The 27,842-nt window shown below is 40.6% G+C and overlaps 1 protein-coding gene across 2 annotated transcripts; it reads right to left on the bottom strand.

Moving 5' to 3' along the window:
• TAT (tyrosine aminotransferase) lies at window positions 9,396–19,429 on the bottom strand. Of its 2 annotated transcripts, none has more exons than XM_005692221.3 (12): window positions 19,291–19,429; window positions 18,453–18,666; window positions 18,209–18,313; window positions 16,155–16,222; window positions 15,115–15,273; window positions 14,756–14,894; window positions 14,293–14,345; window positions 13,841–13,993; window positions 13,048–13,176; window positions 12,655–12,738; window positions 11,851–11,949; window positions 9,396–11,101 (listed from the first exon to the last, which is right to left on the bottom strand). In XM_005692221.3, exons 2-12 carry the CDS (start codon window positions 18,664–18,666, stop codon window positions 10,961–10,963), a joined length of 1,344 nt encoding a protein of 447 aa, XP_005692278.2. In that variant the 5' UTR covers window positions 19,291–19,429; the 3' UTR covers window positions 9,396–10,960. The 2 variants fall into 2 exon arrangements, with proteins under 2 accessions (XP_005692278.2, XP_005692277.2); XM_005692220.3 differs by having other exon boundaries at window positions 18,453–18,699; window positions 19,291–19,368.

Here is a 27,842-nt window from a genome sequence, read left to right as displayed (position 1 = left end):
AGAGAAATGCAAATCAAAACCACAATGAGATATCACCTCATACCGGTCAGAATGGCCATCATCAAATAGTCTACAAACATAAATGCTGGAGAGGGTGTGGAGAAAAGAGAACGCTCTTGCACTCTTGGTGGGAATGTAAATTATACAGCCACTATGGAAGACGGTATGGAGATTCCTTAAAAAAACGAGGAATAAAACCACCATATGACCCAGCAATCCCACTCCTAGGCATATACCCTGAGGAAACCAAAATTGAAAAAGATACATGTATCCCACTGTTCATTGCAGCACTATTTACAATAGCTAGAACATGAAAGCAACCTAGATGTCCATCGACAGATGAATGGATAAAGAAGTTGTGGTACATATACACAATGGAATATGACTCAGCCATAAAGAGGAACACATTTGAGTCAGTTCTGGTGAGGTAGATGGACCTAAAACCTATTATACAGAGTGAAGTGAGTCAGAAAGAGAAAGATAAATACTGTATTCTAATGCATATATATGGAATCTAGAAAAATGGTACTGAAGAACTTATTTACAGGGCAGCAATGGAGAAACAGACATAGAGAATAGACTTATGGACATGGGAAGAGGGGAGGAGAGGGTGAGTGTGGAAAGAGTAACATGGAAACTGATATTACCATATGTAAAATAGACAGCCAATGGGAATTTGCTGTATGGCTCAGGAAACTCAAAGAGGGGCTCTGTATCAATCTAGAGGGGTGGGATGGGGTGGGAGATGGGAGAGAAGTTCAAAAGGGAGGGGATATATGTATACCTATGGTTGATTCATGTTGAGGTTTGACAGAAAACAACAAAATTCTGTAAAGCAATTATCCTTCAACAAAAAAAATTAATAAAAAAACTGTAAAGACAACTCATAGAATGGAAGAAAATATGTGCAAATCATATACCTGATAAGGAAACTGTATCTGGAATATATGAAGAACTGTTACATTTCAACAATAAAAAGATAAATACTTTAGTTTAAATATGCATGTATAACTGAATCACTTTTCTGTACACCTGAAATTAACACAACACTGTAAATCAACTATAGTTCAATTTTTTAAAAAGGTATACAGTGCTGTATGTCAATTACATCTCAATAATGCTATTTTAAAAAAAAAGAAAACAGTAAAATAAACCCAGGGATTTTCCTGGTGGTCCAGTGGCTAAGACTTAGTACTCCCAATACAGGGGGACCAGGTTTGATTTCTGGTCAGGGAATTAGATCCCACATGCTGCAACTATGACCTGGCACAGCCAAATAAATAAATCATATTAAACACACACACACATAATGAGATATCCACTAAGATTGCTGAAATGAAAAGATGATAAATGTTTGACAGTTCCTCTAAACGTTAAACACAGAGTCACCACATGAAATAGCAATTTCACTCCTAGTTACGGGCCCAAGAGAAATAAAACCATTACTAACACTTTTATATGAAATCTTATATGTAAATATTCTTAGCAACATAATTCATAATAGCCAAAAAGTGGAAACAACCCAGATATTCCTCAACTGATGAATGAATAAACACAAGTAGTATATTTACACAATGTAATACTATTCTGCAAAAAAAAAGGAATGAAGTACTGATACATGCTACAACGTGGATGAACCTTGCAAATGTTATGCTAAAGCGAAAAGTTATTTACAAAAGACTATATATTGTATTATTCCATTTATATGAAATGGCAAGAATAGGCATATTCATACACACAGAAAATAAACTAGACTTCCCTCGTGGCTCAGCTGGTAAAGAATCTGCCTGCAATGCAGGAGACCTGGGTTCAATCCTGGGTTTGGAAAATCCCCTGGAGAAGGGAACAGCTACACACTCCAGTATTCCGGCCTGGAGAATTCTATAGATGCTATAGACCATGGGGTCACAAACAGTCAGACATGACTGAGTGACTTTCGCTTCACTTCACTGGACTGGAGGTGGGCTTCCCTGGTGGCTCAGCTGGTAAAGAATCCGCCTGCAAGGTGAGAGACCTGGGTTCGATCCCTGGATTGGGAAGATCCCCTAGAGAAGAGCATGGCAAACCCCTCCAGTATTCTTGCCTGGAGAATCCCCATGGACAGACGAGCCTGGCAGGCTACAGTCCATGGGGTCACAAAGAGACATGACTGAGTGAGCACAGGGCCTGCAGTGAGAGTGGGCAGCCACATGGCCCACTGGGTTCCTAGTTCCCTGACCAGTCCCTTGGCAATGAAAGCACAGAATCCTGACCACTGGACCACCAGGGAATTCCCTGAATTATGTCTTAATAAAGCCATTTAAAAAAACAAGACATAAATCTCTTGGTTTCTAACCCACTTGGCCCTTCTTTCCTCACTCACTCACCTGTATCCATGTTCTCTTCTTTCTGTCAAATTTCCTATACTTTGTAAGTATGGTTCCTACTTAGAACATTCTACCCCAAATTATCTCAAGCTGAAATTATTATTATTTACTCTCAATTCAAGTGAATTCTCCTCAGAGACATTATCCCTGACCACCCCAATTAAAGCAGTCTCTCCCCCTGAAAATGGTCTCTTTTATATTCTGTTCAGGAAAAAAAATAAAGTAATTCAGCTATTCAGCTGATGCATGTCAGGTGCACCTCAAAATTAGTTAAGTTCCTGAGCTGAAGCAGAATAGAAGTTTTTATATGGCAGGAGAAGAGAGGGGTATATGGTTATGGTATTGTCCCAAGTTGCAATTTTCTTTATCTGTAAATGCTGCAAAACATTGCAATTTAAAAGGGTGGGATATGTTGGGGTATTCACGCCTCTTTCTCATAAATGACAGTACTTTGGTAGCAGTTCAAAGGATTCTTTTGAGAGCTATCTTTGTAAGCCATGTTGAAGATCTAATGTCAATAAGGTTAAAGGGAAAGGACTGACCGAAAGGGGAAAAAAGAGGAAAGAAAGAAGAAAGGAAAAAAGGAGGTAATGGGACTTCTCTGGCAGTCCAGTGGGTAAGACCCCAAGCGTCCAATGCAGGGGATTTGGCTTCAATGTCTGGTTAGGGAACTGAGATCCCACATGCTTTGCAGCCAAAAATAAAATTTTAAAAAATTTTAAATTAAAACAAAAGGAGGTAAAGACTGAAACAAGGAAAAGCAGGATCTGTTTCAATTCTTTAGTACACATTTCAGTACCTGAAATCATCTTAGCTATTTGTTTGCTGCATGTTTATTTTCTGTCTCCCCTATCACTAGGACATTTCTGTTTTGTTTGTCCACATAGTAGATGCCTAATATGTGGTGGCTGATTGACCAAATTCCACACCAACATGATAATCAAAGATGAAATCATGAGCAATTATTTTTGAACTTTTCAGCCACTCCTCTCATTTCTCATGATTATAACAAACTCTGCCTAGTCTCTGTCATCTGGGTGTTGAAAAGAATTAAAAATTTTTGGGCCACACCTCCACAGACTGGTTCATCTGTGCTTTAACTACATCTGCCTGCCTACAGAAACAAATATTTTAAAAGGTAAGGAAAAGTCTGCGTGACAGTCTGGGCCGTGCTTCAGTGGAACTAGACACAAGTCATTGAACTAGACACTAGGACAATTAATTGTACAGAAGAAACTGGATCAAACTTACTGCAGTTTTTTTCAGGGCTCTTAAGTCCTTAATTCAAGCATGCTTTTCTTCCCAGTAGTAGCGGGGGCCACTGTGCTTAGTTACTTCTGCAATTGCTAGAGGATAGGAGCAAAGACTCAAAGCATTTAAGCTATGGAAGGAAATTCTGGGCACTACTTAGCTTGTTTCCTTCTTATCAGATGTTTCCTTCTTATTGTTTGTATCCCAAATATCAAGATTTCACCTTCTAAGAACACTTCCCAACTCAACGCATTTTCTCAGACCAGCATCACTGGCAGTACCCAGACGTGCATTTGGAAACGCAGGATTTCAGACTTCATTCCAGAGCCATAGAATGTGTCACACCATAAGACCCCCAGGTGACTAGTGTGCAGTTTGAGAGGTATGTAGCAATTCTGGACATGCTGAACCAGTGCTACTATCTCCAACAGTGTGTACTGATCATTAGCACTATACCTACAAGCTGGACTAATGGAACAAGGAGAATTCATAAGTGAAGTTTTCCCAAATGCCCCCTGTAGAATTCAGGACCTGTGTATTAGGGAAAGAAAAGACAGGCTGAAAGGATAAAACTCAAAAGTAATTACAAAACTTATTGGCAAAATGGTGATTTTTTTTTTTAATGAATACACTGAGATTCATTAAACTACTCTAAAAGTGTTTAAGGAGAATTTTTTAAAATTATATTTACACTTGTGTATTTGCTTGTTTGGTTGCACCGTGTAGCATGTGGGATCTTAGTTCCCCAACCAGGGATCGAACCTTTGCCCCTGCATAGGGTCTTTGGCATTAGACCACCAGAGAAGTTCCCTGAAAGTTTCATAATAAAATTTTTTTTAAGTAATCTCAAGTTAGTGATAACTACCAGTCCCACCAAGAGGCATCTGTGGTGGGAAAGTGTACTCAAGAATGTGTATCTGCCCAAAGTGAAGACTGACAGGGAATGGGGAAAGAGTAAGGTTTATGAACCAGGCCCCCTGGGTCTTTCATTTAATCCCCCATCACAGCTCTGTTAGGTAACACCACTTTAACTAAGTGATTGAATTTAGCATCAACAATCCTGGGACAAACTAGTATTGTATGGCCCCTGGTGAAGCATGGGGCTTCCCTGGTGGCTCAGAGGTTAAACTGTCTGCCTGGAATGCAGGAGACCTGGGTTCAATCTCTGGTCAGGAAGATCCCCTGGAGAAGGAAATGGCAACCCACTCCAGTACTCTTGCCTGGAGAATCCCATGGACGGAGGAGCCTGGTAGGCTACAGTCCATGGGGTCACAAAGAGTCGGACATGACTGAGCAACTTCACTTACTCACTGGTGAAGCGTATGGGGGAAGTAAACATCCTCATTGACATGGTCCTCTCCTTTAAGCAGTAATTCAGGCAGTTGGGCTCCTTCCATTCTGTGCTCTGCCATCTTCAACTGAAGGCTTCTAAAGCAGCACTAGTAAAAGGGTTTTCAAAGTGAGGCTGGAGACCATTCACCAATAGCACCAATTTACCTTTTTTTTTTTGGCGGGGTGTGGGGTATAGAAATGGAGAGGGTTCAAGGTTAGATTAATTTCTGGTAAAGACTGCCCACAGCAGATGCTACACAAAGTTAAGGAAGCTGAGAAGTTCAAGTGGCTAGCAAGAAGGTGGCTGAGTACTGCACCTAGGGCTAAATGCTGGGAAAAAAAAAAATAGAATAACAATAATGCAGGGAGTTGATGGACTTGGGAGAAAAGTGTGGAGAGATCAGAATGTTGAATAATGTCTAAGTATAAACTGTGATCAATCCGGAGGGCAAGCAAAGTGTAGGAAGTTACTTATATATCAGGGTTTAAGATTAGTAAAATAGTCTAGTTCAAGGTCACCATAAGGAACAAAGGTGTGGCTGTGGGAGTGGGTGGCCATAATAGGGGTAGGATTTACAGTGCCTCCAGTCCGAGATAGGCAGGAGGCCTTAATAGGTGTTGGTTGGATTATTCACAGAAATACTGAAATTCCCACATGTAAAGGCCCCAAGTAAACAGAATATACAGAAAGGGTGTAAAGTAATATAGCCTATATTTCATTTTTTTCAATTTTTATTGGAGTATAATTGATTTATAATGTTGTATTATAGCCTATATGTTAAAGGATAGTTATTGTGTGACTCAGAGAACAGAGATCCTGGGAGGACAAACAATATGTTAGACTTCTCAGTTCAGTTCAGTTCAGTCGCTCAGTCGTATCCAACTCTTTGCAACCCCATGGACTGTAGTACGCCAGGCTTCCCTGTCCATCCCCAACTCCCGGAGCTTACTCAAACGCACGTCCATTAAGTCAGTGATGCCATCCAACCATCTTCTGTTGTCCCCTTCTCCTCCTGCCTACAATCATTCCCAGCATCAGGGTCCCTTCAAATGAGACTTCTAGACTGAGGAAAAAAAAAATTTGAAACAGGCTGTAAGGCTGGCACTGTCTTTCAGGAGACAGCCAAGTTACACTTCAGGAAAAAAGGTGAAGGAAATATTCTCAACAATTTGGGAATGGCACAGAATTTTATCTGCCATGGAAGAATTCCAGGGGAAAAGAATGGAAGGAGGAAGCATGAGGTGGGAGGGACCAAAAAGTATGGGAATATCTATAACAATATCACAAACCAGATAACGTGAAAATAAATATGTGGGCTTCAAAACACCTAGATATGTTAAATCAAATCTAAAAGACATACTTTCAGATTCAGAGCTAATTTTGCAAGAGGGTAAAGGTACCTCTCAAGGATCACAAAGAGAGAACTAAAAACTAGAAGAAAAAAAGAGTATGGTTGGGACTTCCCTGAGGGTCCAGTGGTTAATAATCTGCCTTCCAAAACAGGGGACGAGGGTTTGATCCCTGGTCCAGGAACTAAGCCTGCGCATGCCACAACTACTGAGCCTGCTTTCCACAAATACTGAAGCTCTCTTGCTCTGGAGCCTGTGCCCTGCAACTAGAGAAGTCTGCCTGCCTCAACAAGAGAGAAGCCCCTGCATGCCACAGCACTCAACGCAGCCAAAAATAATATTTATTGTTTTAAAAAAGAGTATGGTTATGCTGGTGCTATCTCAGTAACCAGGCTTCCCAAGTAACTCGGTGGTAAAGAATCCACCTTCCAATGCAAAAGACACCAATTTGACCCCTGGATGGCGAAGATTTCCTGGAGGAGGAAATGGCAACCCACTCCAGTACTCTTGCCAGACAAATCCCATGGACAGAGGAGCCTGGTGGGCTACAGTCCGTGGGATCATAAAGAATCAGACACAACTGAGCAGCTGAACCCAGCACACATCTCAGTAATCAAGAGGTTTGGATTTTAAGATGCAGAGTGGAGGCCTTAGGCCCAAGTAAGGCAGGGACTAGAAATTTAAACTCTGCATGAAATCAGGACCCTTCAAATGCTAAGCTTGAACAAAAGGATGAATTAAAAATTAATCTCCCTTGGTCTGCCTTTTGGAAGAAAAAAAACCTCTCCCATGAGAATCTGTAACCACAGGCATTCCTTTGTATGGATTTGGTGTTCAATTGCATTCTACCTACCTGAATGGTCTGGAATCCCAAGCTGAGAAATTCACATGAGAAGTGGTCCTAATCCAGTAGTTTTAATAACAGAAAAGATGAGCAGAAGGGGCATTGGGGGATATTCTAAAATCGTGTTGATGGTGGTTTGATTGTCCTTCGTTCTATTACTGTGCTTTATTTCACTGATTGATTTTTTTCATGTGTTGAACCATTCTCATATTCCAGGAATAAATCCCACTTGGTCAAATCTGCTGTTGAATTCGGATTGCTGGTCCTGTGCTCATCTTCTCTATATTGTTCCCATTTTAGTACATGTGCTACTAAAGCAAGAAGTCCCTGTGGTTTTGTTTTTTAAATAGGGGATAATGTACTTTCGCATTTCAATTTTCAAACGAGTAAATGTCTCAAAGAGCAAGAATTATTTTCTATGCCTGAAACGCTGACAAAAATTAAGACCCACATGCTCGTTTACAGACTTTTCTTCCCAGAACTGGCATCCCTCCCTCCTACATAATACACCTCAACTGGAATATCAGAAAGCTACCGTTTCTACAAAAGGTGCTGTGCAATAATCTGACCCACAGAGAGAATCCAGATTTGAGGTTTCTATGTCACCACATGACACCCAACTGCAAACTGTTTAAAGTAAGAGTATGACTAACATGTCCTTGGAATTCTCTTCTCCAAAGAACTTAATAATTCAACCTTTGGGGTACTTAAAATTCAGACCCCCAAGCACAGTAACGTGTGCTGTGTGTGGAGTTCAGCGGAGGATTCATCTTTCTGGTTCAGCAGAAATCCAAACACGTGTGTCAGGTACTGGGGACGGTGAAAAGCAAGATTATTTGAGAAAAAGTTCCAGGGACAATACTTTTGAAAACTGACAACAGCTACTGGAAATTTCTTTTCCGTTTCACAACTCAAGGAACTTACTGGCACCTGCCCAAAACGAGGAATAGGTTAACAGGTGTTCACAATACCTAGGGACGACTACTTGCTGGAAGCCTCCCGCCTGACGGGGCCCGAAAGGGATTCGGTGGGGTGGGGTGGGTAGGAAGGGATTCTCTCAAGGCGTGCGGTCAGGAAATAGGCTAAAGAGGAAACAATACCGAAGACTAAGGAGAAGTAACCGCCTCACCAACAGAGACCAACTACGGCCACCGTCTGCTTCCAGAGCACTGCACCTAGCCCCAAGATCGCGCATGCGCCCTGAGCAGTGCAGCACGCCCCCCGCCCCGCCATCTGCGCCTGCGCAGGCGTGGGTTCTTTCCCCGCTATCCACAACAGCCGCTTCACTCCCCAACCCCGGTCTTCGAAAGCCGCCACGCAGCCCATACCCGGGCGTTCGTGGTTGCTAGGGACTAGAGTGGCATGGTTTGTGTATTGGGTCCGTTATAACTCGTCAGTTACCGCGTAAACGATGCTTTGGTTAGAATTCACAGCCGCGAGCCCTTGTTTCCCGAACTGTTAACGCATCCTTCGTTTTGTCCTCAGATACTCGGATGTCCTGCTGTCGCCATGCGTGAGGCGGCTAGAAATTTTCTCTTGAGAATTTTAATCTTGTTTGGAAGCAGCCCCGGCCAGTGGTTCCTTTTTTTTTTTTCCTTCCCTAGGATCACCCATGACGTGACGGACACCTCAGAAATGTTATCCCTCCTTTGATTTCCATAGGAAGCTGAATTAGAAAGTTGTGCTTAGTCGTGTCCGACTCTTTGTGACCCCATAGACTGTAGCCCACCAGGCTCCTCTGTCCATAGGGATTCTCCACTCAAGAAGAATACTGGAGTTGGGTTGCCATGCCCTCCTCCAGGTGAATCTTCCCAACCCAGGGATCGAACCTAGGTCTCCCGCATTGCAGGCAGATTGTTTACCATCTGAGCCACCAGGGATGACCAAGTAATAGTTAACTTTGAAGGAAAAAAAGAGAAAAAGGAAAAATTCATGTAAACATTTACGTGTACAGAGGATAATCTCAAAGAACTGGACAGCAACTGCTACTGTGATTACCTCAGGAGAGAAATGGGTGGCTGAAGGATTGGCATGAATGTTTTGGGTTTTTTGTGTGTTGTTTTTTTTTTTTTTTGCATCGCTTGAAATTTGTCCAATATGTGTGTGTGTTTTAATCTTTGAATGTTCATTTGACTCCCTTACCAAAATGTAGATATCAAGGAAATTTGGAAACTTAAGACGTCTGTCTAGATGCCCTAATGCTAGATGGAATTATACATTATGTGTGAAGATAAAACGTTTTGTGTAAACCACTAAGTTTTCCTGTTTATTTCTGAACAAACGTCCTTGGGAATTGGGGCGGAAAGTACAGGAAAAGAGGAGCCAGGAATTTTCGAAAAGCCGGCAGGGTTGGCATACAGGAAACAAATTTTCATCATCTCAATCATTTGTATATTCCTTTTGGATTTGCTGAAGAAAATTGAAGGGTAAATTTTAGTTGATTTCGCTAAAGTCCAGCTAGATCGGAAGGGGGACATTTGATGTTTATTTTTGTAAAGGAAGTTAATTGAGTGTGTTTGGCAGGGTTGGGACTCGAAGTTCCTATTCTAGACAAGGAAAATATCCCTTAGTAAGGAATCTCCAGGATGGTTATGATACATTCCTTCCCCTAACCTTGTAAGATAACTTCAGGTTCCCTCCTCCAAGGGAATGGTGAGGGGAAAAAAGTAGGCAACTGTGCCTAAGAGGATTTGCAGACAAAAAGCTCATATGGAAAAAAGATCTTGGACACACCTCATTCTCTTGGTTAGCTGAACCAATTCAACTTGTTACCCAGTAAGTGGTTAGTGAATCTAGGCGACAGAGAAATAAATGAAACCTAGTGGGTAATACATCAACCAGGTTGAGCAATAAGCAGCACCTGGGGATAGAAATTTCCCACAGAGGAGAAAAATGGCATCACAGAAGAGAATACTTAGTAAAATTTATTAAAATAAAAAAGAAAAACAATAATTTATGCCCTTGGCAAAATAAAAGATCTTGTCAATATAAATGTTTCTTAGAAAACATATGAAAAGATAATATAATATATATATATCAATAAATCAGTATCAATGTTACAGCAAAAGTAATAATGATTGACAAGTGAGGATAATTCTGGCCCTTACACAGCAGCATTTCTGGAAGGTCCTCTGATTCCTCCTTTTTTTTAGTACAGATATGCCTTCATTTTAAGAAAGCCTGATATACATATATCTATATTTAGAAACTATCAATTGAATTATTTGTCACAAAAGAATTCTCTACCAAAAAATCAACAAGTTTCTATGATATATCCTTCAAATTAACAAATTTTCTTAATGTGTTTAGAATTAACCAAATACATGTGTCCCCAACTTCTTTCCTTCTAGCACTGTTACATACAGTGAGGTACACCTGAAGTGAGCCAGAAAAGCTGGGCTTCAAACCTGACTACAGAGAGTGTGTTCTTACTTAGAATAAGAAGAAATGGTTGGGGGCATGTGTTCCCTCAATCTTTTGTTTCTTGAATCCTAAGCTCTTGATTTTCTTGTCCCTGCTGTTTCCTGGGCCACTTTGTTTACCTGGTACTCTCAAGATAAAAGGAGGAAATCAAACAGGAGAGGGATGGATTAATGAATTAGTGAGTCACTCCGGCAGAGCACAGTGAGATGAAATCTGGGGTTTAGAGTGTGTGTGTGCGGCTATAGCTGGGGAAAGCCAGAGCAATTCTCTGCCCTTGACGTGGTGTTTGTGAGGCTCCTTTCCCAGCAGGAGCACCTGATTCCTGGAGGGGCAGCAGGGCTCAGTCCAGTTTCCCCAGCCAGACGGGACACATACTCAGGACACATACTCCATCCTATTTGTCACATTCCTCCTGGCTCCCTTCAGCACAATGGTAATGCTGTTCACAGAACTCTTGGATCCGGCTACAGGCCTCCAGCATCATCACTTCAGGGACTGTGATTACCACTCGGAAGAAATTTGGATATTCAAAGCACTGCAAAAATAAAAGCATACTATTCTCAGAGCAGTTGAATCAGTGACTAGACCACCCTAGTATGGCCAGGGCCCTAATCAGCAAGAGGAAGCAATACCATTTACCCAGGGCTATCAGTTCCCACTACTGGGATGCTGAACCAGTAACTGAGTTAATTTATCTTAAAAGGAATTTGTGGAACAAGCTTGATTTCCTCTCACTTAGAATGTCCAACTACAATTTTTCTTCCTGAATCAGATAGGATAATGATGAGGAAGAAACAAATTTTAAATAGAGATCATGACACCCACCAGTAAGAATCTTCTCAAAAGAGAATACAGTAAGTAGTCCCTTAGTATCCATAGGGGGGTTGGTTCCATAACCGCTGAGAATGCTAAAATCCGAGGATACTTAGGTTCCGTATATGAAATGGCATAGTACTTGCATAACCTACATACCTCTTCCTGTGTACTTTAAATAATCTCTGGGTTACTTATAATACCTAATACAATGTAAATGCTATGTACATAGTTGTCAGGCTGTAGCAGATTCAAGTTTTGCTTTGGGGCACTTTCTGGAATTTTTTTTCTTCTAATATTTTTCTATCCCTAGTTGGTTGAATACTTGGATGCGGAACCTGCACATATAAAGGCCAACTGTACACTTTGTTCGGGGAGGAAAAGGCTAAAGACCAGCTCAGGGAGAGCTCCCAAGGCACTATATACCACTGAGAGTTTCTAGAGAAACCTGAGAGGGATGTAAGCACTCACCGTTGCTGGGAGGCAGTGGACGGATTGCTCGGCAACTAACTGCTCCGTGAACTCCACATCATTCTCAAATTCTGGGAAATGTTCCATCTCAATTCCAACCTATACCAATAACAGGGAAAGGCAAACTGATCATAAGGAGGGAAAACAGGCCACTCCCTATGCCAGAAATCAAGGCAGGGACTGCTGTAAAAAATATCTTGGAACTCCACTACTGATAACTAAGAGTTCTTGCTCTTATGAGCTTGTGGAGTTTTTCATAGGGAAGAGAGGATATATTCATATTAATATTTTAGTTTACTGAAGTGTTCCTTCTTGGATGCTGATAAATGAAAGCTGAAAATAGGATGCTAGTGTTCTTTAAAAAAAGGCACTATTGGTACTGTGGGCCAGGCTAGTCTTGATTGCATGGAACTACCCTGCCCATTGGAAAATATTCAGCATTGCTGGCGCACAAGATGCCGATAGCACCTTTCAGTCCTTCTAGAAACAAATAACATTCCTATGTATCCCCAAACACTCCAAGGGAAGCAGATCTCTCCTGGTTGAGAGCTACAGTAGTGTGGAAAGCCTCTTATATGTGTCATATCATCTCTGCATCTGCATATAAAACAATTCTCTGTATTGAAAAGTTGTCATTTTAAGAGCTTTTTTTTTTCTTTCTTTTTATTTAGCACTGAGTTTAAACCACATCAGTGGGACAATTCAGAACAAGGCAGTTCTTAAACTGACTGGCTCAGGAGCCCATCTGGTTGTCTCTGTGAGCCTTGCAGACTGGCTTCCCTCACCTGCGACCCACATACTCACCATGAGGTACATGGCCCCAGAAGGGCGAATGGGCCGGAGTCCAGGGATGGCAGCCAATGCCCCATAGCAGAGATCTGCATTGGACTATGAGAAGAGGCAGAGACATCAAGGATAAAAACTTCAGCTAAAGAAAAACTGGGTCATTAAAAAGAGAGCCCACATCAAAGGCGGGGAACCTAGGTTTGCTCTGCTGGCATAAGGAGTTAACAAGAAAAAAAACTCTGCCCACTCACAGCTTTAGGCCAGGAGCAGAGTGGATTGCCAGAAGTTAGAGTAATGTATGGATGAATGTTGACAATGATGCCACCTTCTGGCTTGGAAGCCCCATAATGGCGGGGCTTCCCTGGAGGCATTCCCTGACTCCCAGAGTGGAAGGCTACAGGCTGCCCTTACCTTGAGGAAGCTTAGAGTGTTGTGGTAGAATTCTTGAGGCGTGCGACACAGGATGCTTTTCAGAGCTCCCTGGACAAGGGTGCAGGGGCCCAGGATCCGTTGACTTAGTTTCACCAGCCCATCTCGGATCTAAAAGCCCCCCGGCAAACACATTATTTAGCCTTTCTTAAGCATCCCTGCTGTGGAGATTCTTGTTCTGATCATTCTTTCTATAAAGTGTTTATTTTTGTCTATTTTCAGTTTTGTTGTTGTTGTTGTTATCTTCTATCTAGGCAGAGTTAGGGTTAGTTTTCAATCTCTGGAGACATGGTGGTGCCTCGTGTCATTCTTAAATCAGACCACCTGGGTTTGTAGCCCAGCTCTGCCACACACTGACTGTGTGGCTCTGAGAAAATTATCCAACCTATCTGAGTTCATTTTTATCAGCTGTAACATGGAGATAATACCAATACTGGCCTCACAGGGTTGTTGGGAGAATTACATTGAAATAAAGTACATAAAGCACTGGTACCTTGTAAGCCCACAAATAGTATTAGGGATCATTACTGCTTGTTGCTTCTTTTTGTGTGGTGATAAAATTGGAGGTAGATGGAACTTCCTCACCAACACAGAAAAACTGAGTTCTGGAGAGAAATAACCAGTACTATCTTTATCCAGTGTCTTTCCAGGCACACAGAACTACAGGGCCTAGAAAGGAAAATCTCACATCTATACCACCACTGTAAGATAAAGCAAGCAAGTAATAAGTAAACAAACAAACGAATATTTAGAATATATATATATATATACTCACCTCATTGCCAAAAATATCTCTTCGGTCATGGATAAGGATCCAGCCCATCCTCCAGCCAGGAACCAGCCAGCGCTTGGCCAGCCCTCCACAGGACAGGATGGGGACATTGCTGCTGAGGGTAGCCAGAGGCTCAAATTTGGAATCTGAAAACACCTGAGGAGAAGAGGTGCTTCTTACAGTTGTTTTCTGGCATCCCTCCAAATCCCATGCCTCCCCAAATTTTCCTTATATCATTAAGCACAGGGCCTCAGATTTACAGGCTCTTTCTACCCTGAAGCATGACTGGGATCTCAAGAAGCTTCAGAGGGAACTATCCAAAAACATATAACCTGGTGTCTTGTCTGGGTTAAAAAAAAAAGCCTAAAATGAGGAAACTGGTCCCAGCCCAGTAATATGTACAACCCCTGACTCTAGGGAATGAATGAAATAATTAGATCCTGCCCGAGACTCACCATGTCTCCATAGATCTCATCAGCTAAGATGGGGACACACTGCCTTGCAGCCACTGAAAATAAGAGAAACATGCTGATGTCATTTTTAATATGAATTGCCTTAGCACTTAAATATTTACCTGGGCTTATACTTTACACTCAATGTTTGTGGGTTTTGTCTTCCTCTTCAAGAACTACAAATTCTTCTCATATTCTTCCAGGGTACAGAGCCTAAATTTGCTGTTTAGTTAACTAGATATTTCAAGTCCTTTCTTCCACATGATGGGAGTGATTAAGAGGCAAGTCTTTTTCTCCTTCTTTCTACCTTTCCAGTGGGACACCACCCACTAGGGACCCCACTGGAGCCCTCTGACCTCTATCCTAGTCTCGGAACTTAGTGAAGGACTTCTTTCTCACTCCAGGAAACAGCTAAAGGATTCCATCCCCATCTTCTTTCCTGTCAAGTGAAATCTGTTGGACTTACCTGCCAAAATTTTCTGGAGATGACGTCTACTGAACACTGACCCACAAGGGTTTGATGGATTGTTGACAATAAGACAAACTGTCTTTTCATCAATCAGAGATTCTAATTGTTTCAGGTCAATTTCCCAATTCTTCTCTGGCTGGGGAGGGAAAAAACACTGAGATCAAGATGATTCTGAAAAATGTAGGAAGACTACTCACTTCACTCAAAGGTATAATATAAGTCACAAAATGTGTCTGTGGCCTCAGACTTCAGATCTTTCTCTGCTAAGCTAATGGTCATGTATGTTTATGAAGTATTAATTGAGCATTTGTGTCTAAAATTATCTAATTTGTATCTAAAATTAATAAGTCATTTACCAACAAATTGTAGAGTTTGACCTCAATTCCCATAGATTCAGCCAGAGTCCTGTAGAGAGAGAAGCCAGGTCTCGGAACTAGGATGTTTTGCCCTGGGTTGGCCAACACAGCCAAACACAGTTCAATAGCCTGACTGCAGCCACTTGTCAGAATGACATCCTGTGAAGAAAAGTTTTGTTTTGTTAGGAGTTCCAACAGCAACAGGAAAAAAGGGATTATCAAATGAGTGAGTGGGAAGCAAAAATAAGCTTACTTTTAAAAATCCTATGTAAAGTAGTGGGGACTATAGTAGGCCAAAATTGAAATAAACGAATATGTTTATATATGTCCATATCTAGAGGCTGTTGAAAATGCTGGCCACTTAAAAGAAAAAAATCGCTTTAAAAAGGACAGGTTGGCTGTGACTCAGCAGACCTCCATGAGAGGTCATTATGACCTTGGACTTTTTCACCTGGTTATTTATTTACTTTTGACCAGAGATTTGAAGCATGGCTCTCTTCTGAAATACAAAGGGCTCCCCTTAACGTTAAGAAATGTTGACCTCCACCCTATAAACAACAGAGTGGAGGGCATATAAACTTGACCCTGCCATGAGTCCAATATGCCATGGAAACTCGATCCTCCCATCTAAGTGACCTTAGGTAAGTGAAGGGAACTACAGATTAATAAAAGACCATATAGGTAAAATTAAATTTTCCAATTATTTGGTATTTATGAATTACTGTTTTTCAATGATCTTTTGCAGAAAATCAAATAAAGGGTGACCTCTGAGTCCTTTGAGCCTCTATGAGACAGACATCACATAAGTTGTATGCAATGTTATTATCATACTATAATTACATTAAATATAATCACTGACTAGCAGTCTCCCCATATAAAAAGTCCTGGAATTGCCAAAGGGAAATTATTCTTAGTTTTTGTTTCCCTTAAAACCCTTATTCCTCGTGGAACAGAAACAAAGGGTAGAGTTTGCCTGGTATTGCTTTAGAGAAATTGCTCTAGAGCAATTTTTTAGAGCTAGCAACTTGTCTAGGGCTCACCTTAGCTTCCAGGGGTGCCTCGGGACAGTGGTAATAAGAAGCAACTTCCTCCCGACTGGATAAGCAGCCTGAGAGAAAAGAGCAGAAGGAGAAAGCTGGAAGTTTTCATCCCACAACTGACAGAGATGCCCTTAAGTCACAGGGCTTCAAGGCTACCTTCTGTCCCAGATCAGAGCACATAGCATTCGGTTCAGCTCTCAGTCACTATAGTTAAAGGAGATTAACTTTGTACCTTACAATTTTATAATGAGCACACGAATGTATAAATAATAACAAAAAGAGTTCACAAAACTATAAAGTATTCTGCAGCATCTACTGTGATTATGCTTTCTTTTAGATTATTTAATCTAAGATACAGGATTTAGATTATTCTTAAATCCCTTTCAGGGATTATATTTGAAAACTTGTAATTAATGAGTTCATTACACTGGGTTCATTTTAACTTTCTCACTTTGTGTTGTATACCTATTAGTATTTTCCTTTTATATTATATTTAAATTAAAATATTTTCCTTTTAAATTATATTCTCATGCAATGTTTCCAAATGTTGGCTTGCAAGCTTGAAGTATAGACAGTTTCATACCAGTTATTATGTTTTACAGAATTGCTGTCCAAAAAGATTATCTTCAGTTACCAAAGCTAGAGGCAATATTTCCTAATGTTTGATAACTTAATAGGTACAGATAGTTCTCTTGAAATTAATCAGCATTTCCTTAGTTGCTAAGAAAAAACACAGATAAACATTTTCTGTGTTTCCTTTGGTATGAAGTGTTCATATCCTTTGAGTATTTGTCAAATGGAGACTTGGTTTTAAGGTTTCAGGTTAAATCAGTTTCTTAATACTTTGAATATAAAAGTCATAATAAACATTTTTAAAAATTGTATTGAAGTATAGTTGATTTACAATATGGTGTTAATTTCTGCTGTACAGCAAGGTGATTCAGTTATACATATATATATTCTTTTTCATATTCCCTTTCATTATGTATAAACTCTTTTTATAACTAACTTTTGGTCTTATTTTGTTTTGATTTTTATTTATGAAGCTGCATAAAATGTAAATAATCAACCTAAAAATCATGTTCCTGATATCTCTTTAAAGTGTTTTTAAATTCTATTTTAGCATGAAGCTGATTTTTATTCTGCACATATACACAGTGGGGGAGTGTGTGACACTGAAACAAAGTCAAGGAGTCACTTATCAAAATGCTTAGGGTAGGAATGTTCAATACATGGAGAGAGTTGCTGCTGCTGCTGCTGCTAAGTCACTTCAGTCGTGTCTGGCTCTGTGCGACCCCAGAGACGGCAGCCCACCAAGCTCCTCCGTCCCTGGGATTCTCCAGGCAAGAACACTGGAGTGGGTTGCCATTTCCTTCTCCAATGCATGAAAGTGAAAAGTGAAAGCGAAGTCGCTCAGTCAGGTCCGACTCTTGGTGACCCCATGGACTGTAGCCCACCAGGCTCCTCCGTCCATGGGATTTGCCAGGCAAGACTTACACCTAAATAAAATTATTCCTGTCTTAACCTTCTGTTCTCTAATAGAACAACTCATTCTTTGCTGTTGTTTTTGTTTGTTTGTTTTTGCCTTGAAACAAGCATAGTTACATTGAGAGTGTGACCAGAACCATAATTAAAATAAATCTTGAATGTGCAGAGGAGGAGAAATAACGCCAAGAAGTATTTACACAGGGCAGTAAGTAAATTGATTTAGGAGCTAGACGGCTCTGTCAAGAAGCAGCTGCAGCCAAACTCAAGGCCTCCGTGGAGAATGAGCAATGATAGGAAAGGAGTGTTATTTGAGCAGAGTGTGTGATGGGAACCGGAAACAGGGAGGTGCCATAATGCCAGAAGAAGCCAGGAAAGAAGCTGGACCTTGATGGCTTGAGGTTAAGAATTCTGAGACTCCTTTCCCCAAATTCAACAGCCATATTATCTTAGCCTCTCCTTAGGAATTATGCATCAGGAAAACAAAGAGAACTGCTAGAAATTTATTCCTGTCAGAAGAGCACAGAAGATTTGGAAACTGCCAGAGTAGAGTCTCAGGGTGAACTTACCGATGGAGGGTACATAGCCATTAAACTTCCCTGAGTCGAGGGCATCTTTCATTGCTTGGGTAACTTCAGGATCTGTCGGCAGGTTTCCAAATACAGTAGGGTCCCCTTTTCAAGAACCACCAAGAGGTTATTCTTCCAAGCCCAGTACCCAGACCCACCCTCCACTTCCGTCCGCTCCGCCCAACCCATGAGGATGGGGTGAGAGGAACAATGCCTGCCTCTTGGTTAAGTGTACTCAACTCACCGATCGACAAAGCAATCATGGTCTTGTTTGGATTTGGCTTCACCTTCATGTTGTCCACAATGGCCCGGATGGGATTGAAAGTTTTGTTGGACATTTCCGAGGGCCTCACGGACCATCTGGCCTTCCTGCTTTTCACTTTCCCCAGCACGGAGCTTCTCCCAGTGACATTGACATGCACATCCAGAACTGAGGGGAGGCTGCCGTGGTCCTGCATCTGAATCACATATGGGTCCATGACTAGCAAAGACTATGGGGAAAAGTAGGGGTCACTGTGACTCTAAGGACAGATACAGTCCAGTGGGGCAGCTACAGTTGGACCTAAACACTGGGGTGACTTTGCCAGACATCTCTTTTCAAACTCCTTTCACATGTAAAGTAGCTTTAAATGAATGAGGGCAATTTAAAGACTTTTCACTCAGATGGAAAATAAGCAAAATAACCATTCTACAATATTAGCAGAGTGTTCCATTGAATGCTTATCTACCGTGAGATTCACTGTGTGCTACATCATCACCATGAAAATTTAACTATGCTGTCCACAAAACCAAGAAAGAATGACAAGAAAACTAATGTTAAACAAGGAAAGCGTAGGTATCCCTTCCTTTCCATGCAAGAAGAGTCTCCTTACACTTCAACAGACTGTGTCTTGTCCTGTGCAAAGAATAACCAGGAAGAATTATTCCATATTGTTAGAAATTTAGTGTTAACATTATCATTAGTAAAAATAAAGACCTATTCTATGAGCAGCTTGCTGCCCTGTGGAAAAAGAAGTCAATACACCACAAAGAAAAAACCATGCATCCCAAATCACAAGGTTAGCTGAGGCTTGAGATTTTACCTTCCCAGTAAAGGAGAAGCAGCCTCCGAGCAGCCAAACCAGGAAGTTGCCTAAGTTCTTTGACAAGTGACAGTGACCGTGAATTCAGATGCAACCTCTGATGCCTGAAATAGTCCCACAAATGGGCGTTGGGCCTGAAACTCTCATGCTATTGGTTCAGGTAAGAACAGAGCAACCAGCCCTCTTCTTCCCCCCCCCCCCCCACTTCACTTTTTGGTGCTTTTTACCTCTAACCCTGCCTCCACCTCCACCACCAAATCAGGAATTTGAACACTTCAGCCCTCTGGAATTGTCTGCGTTAACTCTTTCTAGGTAATTTGTGAGATATTTGAAAGGATTGTCAGAGAATAGTTAGGATTACAGTTGGTAATTTTTATTAAATCTTTTTTGTGTGACAAAATGACCTATTAAAATGTTAATAGTACAGAAATGTATAGAGTAAAAAGTGAGAGTATTGCAAGGGCCAGGCAGTGGTAATGATCTGGCCATTTCTATCCATTCATCAAGACAGATAGATGATAGTAAATAGATCTACAGATGATAAATAGATAGGTGATAGACAGTAGATAGATTAGATGATGGATACCTAGATACAGAATTGTAAATATTTTCAAAACACAGCTGAGATCATGCTCTACAACTTGTTCAGCAGCATGCTTATTTAATTCCTACATCTGGGGTTCCTTTCCTTGTTAGTTCACAAAGTTCTACTCCAGTTAGAACAAGCTGTGCAGCTAGAGTAAATGAAGGCCCACTCCATAAACATTTAAAAAGTACAGGGTATCTAAGGCAACTAAAACCTGTGCAATTTTATCCTTATGCTGTGAATTCTTAATTTTCCTGTTATGGAGTTATTGGAAAAATAAGATGTCAGGTGAGATCTAAACAACAACCTTTGCTAAGCCAGCACAGCAGACATCTCAGAATTCCTGTGAGCCTATGAAAAGTATCATCCACCCAAGAGTTAAGAGAAACCTTAGTGACCTCATGGCTCAAATCCTACCGTTTACTTATTGAGAGACAGAGAGTTGTTTCATAAGCTCTGTCTTCTTCAGCTGTTTATTGGTGATTTGAGTCTCCACTGGGGTTGAATAACCTTTAATTTCTCTGGTCTTTCCATCTTCTTCTTTTCCCTCTTTTATTTGTTATTTATTTTTTTTCTTTTATTTATGTCTTTATTTTTAAAATTGGAGGCTAATTGCTTTACAATGTTTTGTTGCCTTCTGCCATGCAATGATGAGAATCAGTCGTATGTATACATATATCCCTTCCAACTCTTAGTGCTTTGAAAAATTCACCTAATGCAGTCACTTCCCCACTCCACTGAAGCAAGCATTTACCACTTCATCTCACCAGTGGAGAAGCAGAAGCACCAGACAGGTGCAGGAAGCCAGCCAGGTCAAAGAAAATTTAGGTTAATTATGAAGCCCTGAGCCCCGAGCTGGACAACCCAGACAGCTTTGTTTCAAAAAGCTATGTTTAAAACATCTAAAAGGCAAAAAAGGAAAGGTTTAGGTCTGTTACTTGGCACCCTGCTGCTGCTGCTAAGTTGCTTCAGTCGTGTCCAACTCTGTGCGACCCCACAGACGGCAGCCCATCAGGCTCCCCTGTCCCTGGGATTCTCCAGGCAAGAACACTGGAGTGGGTCGCCATTTCCTTCTCCAATGCATGAAAGGAAAAGTGAAAGTGAAGTCACTCAGTCATGCCTGACTCTTAGCGACCCCATGGACTGCAGCCTACCAGGCTCCTCCGTCCATGGGATTTTCCAGGCGAGAGTACTAGAGTGGGTTGCCATGCCTTCTCCTACTTGGCACCCTATACATAGGCAAATGGCTCAGTTTCCTAAATACAGTTAACCATTTTACAGATAGACACACGCTTCGCAGGCTGGATCTACTACCCTTGGTGAGGTTGCCAAGTGAGAACATGGTACTGTTTCCAAAACACATAGATCTTGTCAAGAGAGAAGACCACCCCTTCCTAAACACATTTATTCCACCACCACCTCCATTTAAAATATATGTGTGCTGGAGAAAATCAGAAAAATTTAAAAGCATTTATAATCTACCACCACTCTTAATACGTTAGTTTTACTTTTTCCCTGCAAAGTTGGGATCTTGTTCTATGCACATATTTTTTAAATTGAGAAAAAAATTATATAACATAAGATTCACCATCTCAAAGTGTAAGATTCAGTGATTTTTAGTTCATTCACAACATTGTGCAACAATCGCCACCATCTAATTCCAAGACATTTTTTTTCATTGTTCCAGAGAGAAACTCCATACCTATTAACTAGCCCCTCTCAATTTTCCTCTTCTTAGCCCCCAGCAACCACTAATTTACTTTCTGTCTCCATGGATTTGCCTATTCCTGATGTTTCACACAAATGGAATCATACAATATGTCATCTTTCATATCTGACTTCTTTCACTTAGCAAATGTTTTTCCAAGTTGTAGCATATTTCAGTACTTCATTCCTCATTATGGCTGAATAGTGGTCCATTGTGTAAATATATTCATTTGTTCATCTGTTCATCAGCTGCTGGACATTTGGGTTTTTTCCACTTTTTGGCTATTAGAAATAATGCTGCTACTAACACTTAGATCTAGGTTTTCATATGAACATATGTTTTCAATTCTCTTGAATATATACCTTGGTGTAGAGCTGCTGGACCATATTATGGATAGTTTTGCATTGCAAATTTTTTAATTATATCATGAATATTTTTTCATGTTCTGAAAAACATTCCATCATAGAGAATTATCAGAATTTATTGAATAATTTTCCTATTGTTGGACATGATGAGGAGTCTAGCTTTTACTATTGTAAGAAATGCTGCCAAGAGTGTCATTGTATATAAATATCAGTTCATACATGTTCATACATGTCCCTAGTAGCTCAGTCGGTAAAGAATTTGCCTGCAGTGCAGAAGACCCGGGTTTGATCCCTGGGTTGGGAAGATCCCCTGGAGAAGGAAATGGCAACCCACTCCAGTATCCTTGCCTGGAAAATCTCATGGACAGAGGAGCCTGGTGGGCTGCAGTCCATGGGGTCACAAAGAGTCGGGCGCGACTGAGCGACTAACACTTACTTACATACTTACATGTTATTATCTCCTTAATGTAAATTTTACTATACATGGACTTACTGCATTGAAGACAGCAAACATTTTGCTTTCACTCTTCTAGTAATTAAAGTATAATATATAATCATATAATAAATTCAAATTCAGATGTTTATGAACTAAACTCTTAAAAACTTCTTTCCTCATAATCCCATTTCATAGAGACAGCCAGTTTAGCCATTTCTTGGTTATCTTTCTAAGTGTCTTCTATGTCTACATAGTGCTTGTACAGCTGGTTTTGGAGTTGTTCAAAATTGTATATATACTATATGTTCATTCTGCAGCTTCACTGTCTCTTATTGTAACCACTATTCTTAAGTGGCAATTGAGTACTTGGAATGTGCTTTATCTGAATTGAGATGTGTCATTGGTGCAAAATACACAACAGGTTTCAAAGACTTATATAAATAATGTAAAATGTCTCACCAATAATTTTACATTGACTACATGCTTAAATAATACTTGAATCTATTGGGTGAAACAAAGTATATTACTGAAATTAGTTTCATCTGTTTCTATTTTTTTGACATTTAAAAATATTCCCGTTAGAAAATTTGAAATTACTATGTGGTTTGCATTCCATTTCTATTGAACAATGTTGTTCTATAGCTTGCTTTTTAAAAACTTCAATAATATGTTGTATCGGCTTCCTTTTCATTTTCATACATGGAGATCAACTTAATTCCTTTTAATGGCTACGTTATGTTCAGTTAGCTATTCCACTCTTTTTGGACATGGGGCAGCTTCCAACTTTTCTTGCTATTAGAAATAAATCATATTGCATACACTTATTATTTATGATTGAGAACTTTTATGAGCATCCTGCAATCTGTGGGATAATTTCCTTGAGGCAGGATCACATTTCAAACACTGATAGACCTGACAAATTGATCAAATAATGGACTATAAGAAGAAGAGAGAACACAAATATATCTTATCATGACAACTTCTTGGAGTTCAAACCAACTATTAGAACTTGAAGGGTGATACAGGGAATCAACTGAGTGTTATGGCAGGGGTTTTCCAGGTAGAGAGAATCTCAGTGGTTAAGGCCCTTCCTCTCGATACTGGCCTTTGCAACAATTAAGTCAAGCAAGGATGAGGTTGTCTCAAAGTTAAAAGCTACTGTGACTATTCTGCCACTCCAGGTTTAACCTTTCAAAGATCCCAACTACACTGGAGACTCAGGTTCAACTCGCTCTTCCACACACCCACACAGCCAATAGGCTTGTTGTCCTGTGCCCAGCTCAACATTAAACCAGAAGTCTTAGACTATTCAAATTGATAATCTCCGTGGGGCATCAGCAGTGTCAGCTCATCTGTCCCTCTGGTTTTCAGTCATTCTCATAGGTTGGCCTCTGGGGCATTCCACTTTTATCTTTGGAGCTCAGTTAGGCATTTTGTTATATTTAACCCAACATTTCCAGATATTTTTCTAACTGGAGATCTTCCAGGTCCTCCAGACCTCAATATCACCAAAAATTAAAGTCTCTCTTTGTTAATTTGAAATGTCACCTTTATCTCGTACTAAATTCTTCCAGCTTCCTAACCCTTTATGGAAAATTATATTCTAGAATGAAAAATTGTACAGTTCTTGACACACATTGCCAGCTTCCTTTCAGAATGGCCATTTACCTTCCTATTAGTGATTGCTTGCAAACCCTGAGAGCTATTTTCTGAAAAAAATCTTTGCTCAATTGATCAATAGGAAAAAAAAGTGTATTAAAGGTTGTTGTTATTTCTGTTCCTTTTTATTTTAGTGAGGGTGGTCATTTTTCATGTAGTCAGAACTGGACATGTAACAACAGACTGGTTCCAAACCGGGAAAGGAGTATGTCAAGGCTGTATATTGTCACCCTGCTTATTTAACTTATCTGCAGCATACATCATGCGAAAAGCCAGGCTGGATGAAGCACAAGCTGGAATCAAGACTGCCAGGAAAAATATCAATAACCTCAGATACACAGATGACACCACCCTTATGGCAGAAAGCTGAGAAGAGCTAGAAACTCTTGATGAAAGTGAAAGAGGAGGGTGAAAAGATTGGCTTAAAACTCAACATTCAGAAAAGTAAGATCATGGCCTCTGGTCCCATCACTTCATGGGAAATAAATGGGGAAACAAGGGAAACAGTCACAGACTATTTTCTTGGGCTCCAAAATCACCGCAGATGGTGACTGCAGCCATGAAATTAAAAGATGCTTGTTCTTTGGAAGAAAAGCTATGACCAACCTAGACAGCATATTAAAAAGCAGAGACATTACTTTGCCAACAAAGATCCATCTAGTCAAAGTTATGGAGATTTGAGAGTTGGACTATAAGGAAAGAATAGCCAAAGAATTGATGCTTTTGAACTGTGGTGTTGGAGAAGACTCTTGAGAGTACCTTGGACTGCAAAGAGATCAAACCAGTCAATCCTAAAGGATATCAGTCCTGAATTCATTGGAAGGACTGATGCTAAAGCTGAAACTTCAGTACTTTGGCCACCTGATGCAAAGAACTGACTCACTGGAAAAGACCCTGCTGCTGGGAAAGACTGAAGGCAGGAGGAGAAGGGGACAACAGAGGATGAGATGGTTGGATGGCATCACCAACTCGATGGACATGAGTTTGAGCAAGCTCCAGGAGTTGGTAATGGACAGGGAATCCTGGAGTGCTGCAGTCCATGGGGTTACCAAGAGTGAGACACGATTGAGACTGAATTGAACTGAATAGCTCTTCACATTTTGTGAATTACCTATTTACAATCCCTCGGCTGTCTTGCCCGGGGTCTGGATTTTTTCTTGGGTGAGACCTGGGCCAAGGAAGGCACTGCAAGGCAACAAAACAGCAGGTCTGAGATCATTGGCCTAGCCTCCTCTGTCTCAATCCAGCTGGCTCAGACTCAGGGTTACAGATCAAAGAACAGCCAGCAGCACGGGGTTTTTGAGGGTGGTCCTGCAAATAGTGCAATTGACGCAGAACCAGCAGGGCTTGAGGGTGTGTGAAGGGAGCAGGTGCCGCTGGGTCAGAAGGCCATCCCCTGGGCATGCCCTCATTCAGTAGCTGACAAGCAAATGCAGATGAGAAGGGAAAACAGACAAAACAAACAAGTTTCAGTAACACTCCTCTTCTGTAGTTCACGTTTTCTCTTCATAGAAAGCAGAGCAGGGAGAATGAAAGAGAAGGCCCAACCATGCTTATGGAGCTTAACGGCCACCAGCTAACCTTCACCTGGCAGTCAGGGTCCAGTAAACCATAGAAACGCTCACTAAAAGGTACACCAACCAACCATTAGGGCTTTCACTTAAAAATCAAACAACTTGCACTGAGTTTGTTCTTAAATATGACACTATTGTATTTGCCATAGAAGAGTGTTTGTGTGTGTGTGGCAAAAAACAAACAAACAAACAAACAACATAACATTAAAATTGCCATCTTCACCATTTTTAAGAATAAAGTTCAGCAGTGTTAGGTATATTCACTTTGTGCAACAGTTCTCCAGAACTTTTCCATCTTGCAAATCTAAAACTCTATACCCATTAAACCAATTCTCCCTTTCCCCTCCCTCCAGCCCTTGGCAACCACCTTTCTACTTTCCACCTTTTCGTTTTCCAATAAGTATTTTAAAAATAGTCCTACCCACCCAGAGATAAGCACTGTTAACTATCTTGCCCACAATTAATATTCCGAAATATTTTTCCTTAGGGGTACATCCATAGGCCTTATATATCAGAATTTGGTATTCCATATGATGCTGTGGTCTTACTAAGACTGTAAAAAAATTTTTGAACCTAGTTTTTAGGAATCACCTATAACCCTGTGTCCTCCCATTTTTATACATCTCTTGCCACACCCTTCTTTTCTTGACCCAGGCATAAGAGTTTATGCTCATGGCTATTTATCCTATAACCAGCACTATTTGATACACTCTATTCAAATCAACTCATAATCCTCACCTCTCTCCCAGAAGTAAGGCCTGTTTCATTTCCATTTTAAAGATGAAAACAAGTCCCATAGTAGTGAATGGTGAGTTGCAGTTCCAATCTTAACCATCTGGTTCCAGATTCCGCTACACAAGTCTGCCCCACTTTACCACAGGACCAAGTGAGTTGAGAAATACAGCCCTTTCTTTCTCAAATAGAAAAAAAAAAAATCAAAAAAGACAGAAAAAAAAAAAAAACCACCATGGAGAGTCACTGGGGATAAATTTAAGAAAATAATGAATCAATTATGTGGATTAAGCATGGAGGATTCCCCTTTTATTACTTATTACTTGTTATTTTCTAACTTTCCATCCTGAGTCATTCCCAGTGATCACTCATCTGTTGGGTACAGAGGAATTCGTAAGTTTTAACTCCCCTGGTGGACTGTAAGCTCCCTGAGGAAGTGCAAGATTGAGAGCATTCCTTACACTTCTTGACAACCTCCTTCAGGTCTGGCCTGATACCTTCTATCAGTCATACCCAATGCTTGCTCACCAGCTGGCGGTGAATAGTACATAAGCCAGAGGGAGAGGAATGGCAGAAGGGGCGATCAGTGAGGCGAAACTCAAGCCTTTGCCCAGGTATAGACGATGAGGTGAGGGATGTAGGAGGGGATAGGTGGCTAGGTTAAGCTTTGTTCATTCATGGCGCCATCTTACATTTACAGAGAGAGCTTCACAGTTTTTTCCTACGTTCACTATCAAGTAATTAAAAACCAACCCACATGCAAACCACAGACCTGTGAGCTAGACAAAGAGAAGGCTGTCAGAACAGAGAGGTTGCTCTAGTTGAACTTTTAAAATTTAAAGTAAATATTTAATTTTAGAATAGACTTAGATTTACAGAAAAGGTATGAAGATGGTACAAAGAGTTCCCACATACCTTCACCCAGGTTTCCCCTTATTCTTAATATCTTACATTACCATGGCATATTCTTAATCAAAACTAAGAAATAAATGTTGGTCCGTTAATAATCACCAAACTCCACGTTTTATTTAGATTTCACAAGGTTTGTCTGATATTTTTCTCATGGTGAAAGGGGAAGGCAAGTTAAGCTTTTAACATTATGGCCATTCACTTAATGTCAGGACACTAAAGGCTAAAGAGAAAATAAAGCTTTCATCTGTTTGCTGGTTGAAGCACCTGCTAGCTACTTCTTTCATGGAGCTTAGCAAATAATACCAACTTGTTTATTTTGCACTTTGCATAATCATTTAAACCATTCTCACATTAACTCAGTCATTTTCCCTTATTCAGAACTTGGGGTTCTTTTATTTGAGAATGTCTAGGACCTCAGTACCACTCCAATTCTTAGCATTCGCCAAGAAAGAGTGTCATTTGTACTTACAGAGGGAGTCACCAGGCAAATAAGCTTAGATTCTTGGGAAACGATTCTGTGTTCTTGCCATTCTGATGTTGAGAATAACCTAGTGTCTAAACTATGCTCCAATCCATCAGC

The sequence above is a fragment of the Capra hircus genome, chromosome 18 (assembly GCF_001704415.2).
Source record: "Capra hircus breed San Clemente chromosome 18, ASM170441v1, whole genome shotgun sequence".
NCBI lineage: Eukaryota > Metazoa > Chordata > Mammalia > Artiodactyla > Bovidae > Capra > Capra hircus.
Note: the sequence above shows the minus strand (reverse complement) of the source record. Positions and strands in the feature narration are given on the sequence as shown.

What these genes read in the sequence shown, in the direction of transcription:
- TAT (XM_005692220.3), bottom strand. Translation starts at nt 18,687, where the DNA reads ATGGACCCATATGTGATTCAGATGCAGGACCACGGCAGCCTCCCCTCA. An exon ending in TCAAACTCTACAATTTGTTG is followed by an intron (nt 14,895 to 15,114) that starts GTAAATGACTTA and finishes TTCCCTCCCCAG; the next exon opens with CCAGAGAAGAATTGGGAAAT. An exon ending in TCTCCAGAAAATTTTGGCAG is followed by an intron (nt 14,346 to 14,755) that starts GTAAGTCCAACA and finishes TCTTATTTTCAG; the next exon opens with TGGCTGCAAGGCAGTGTGTC.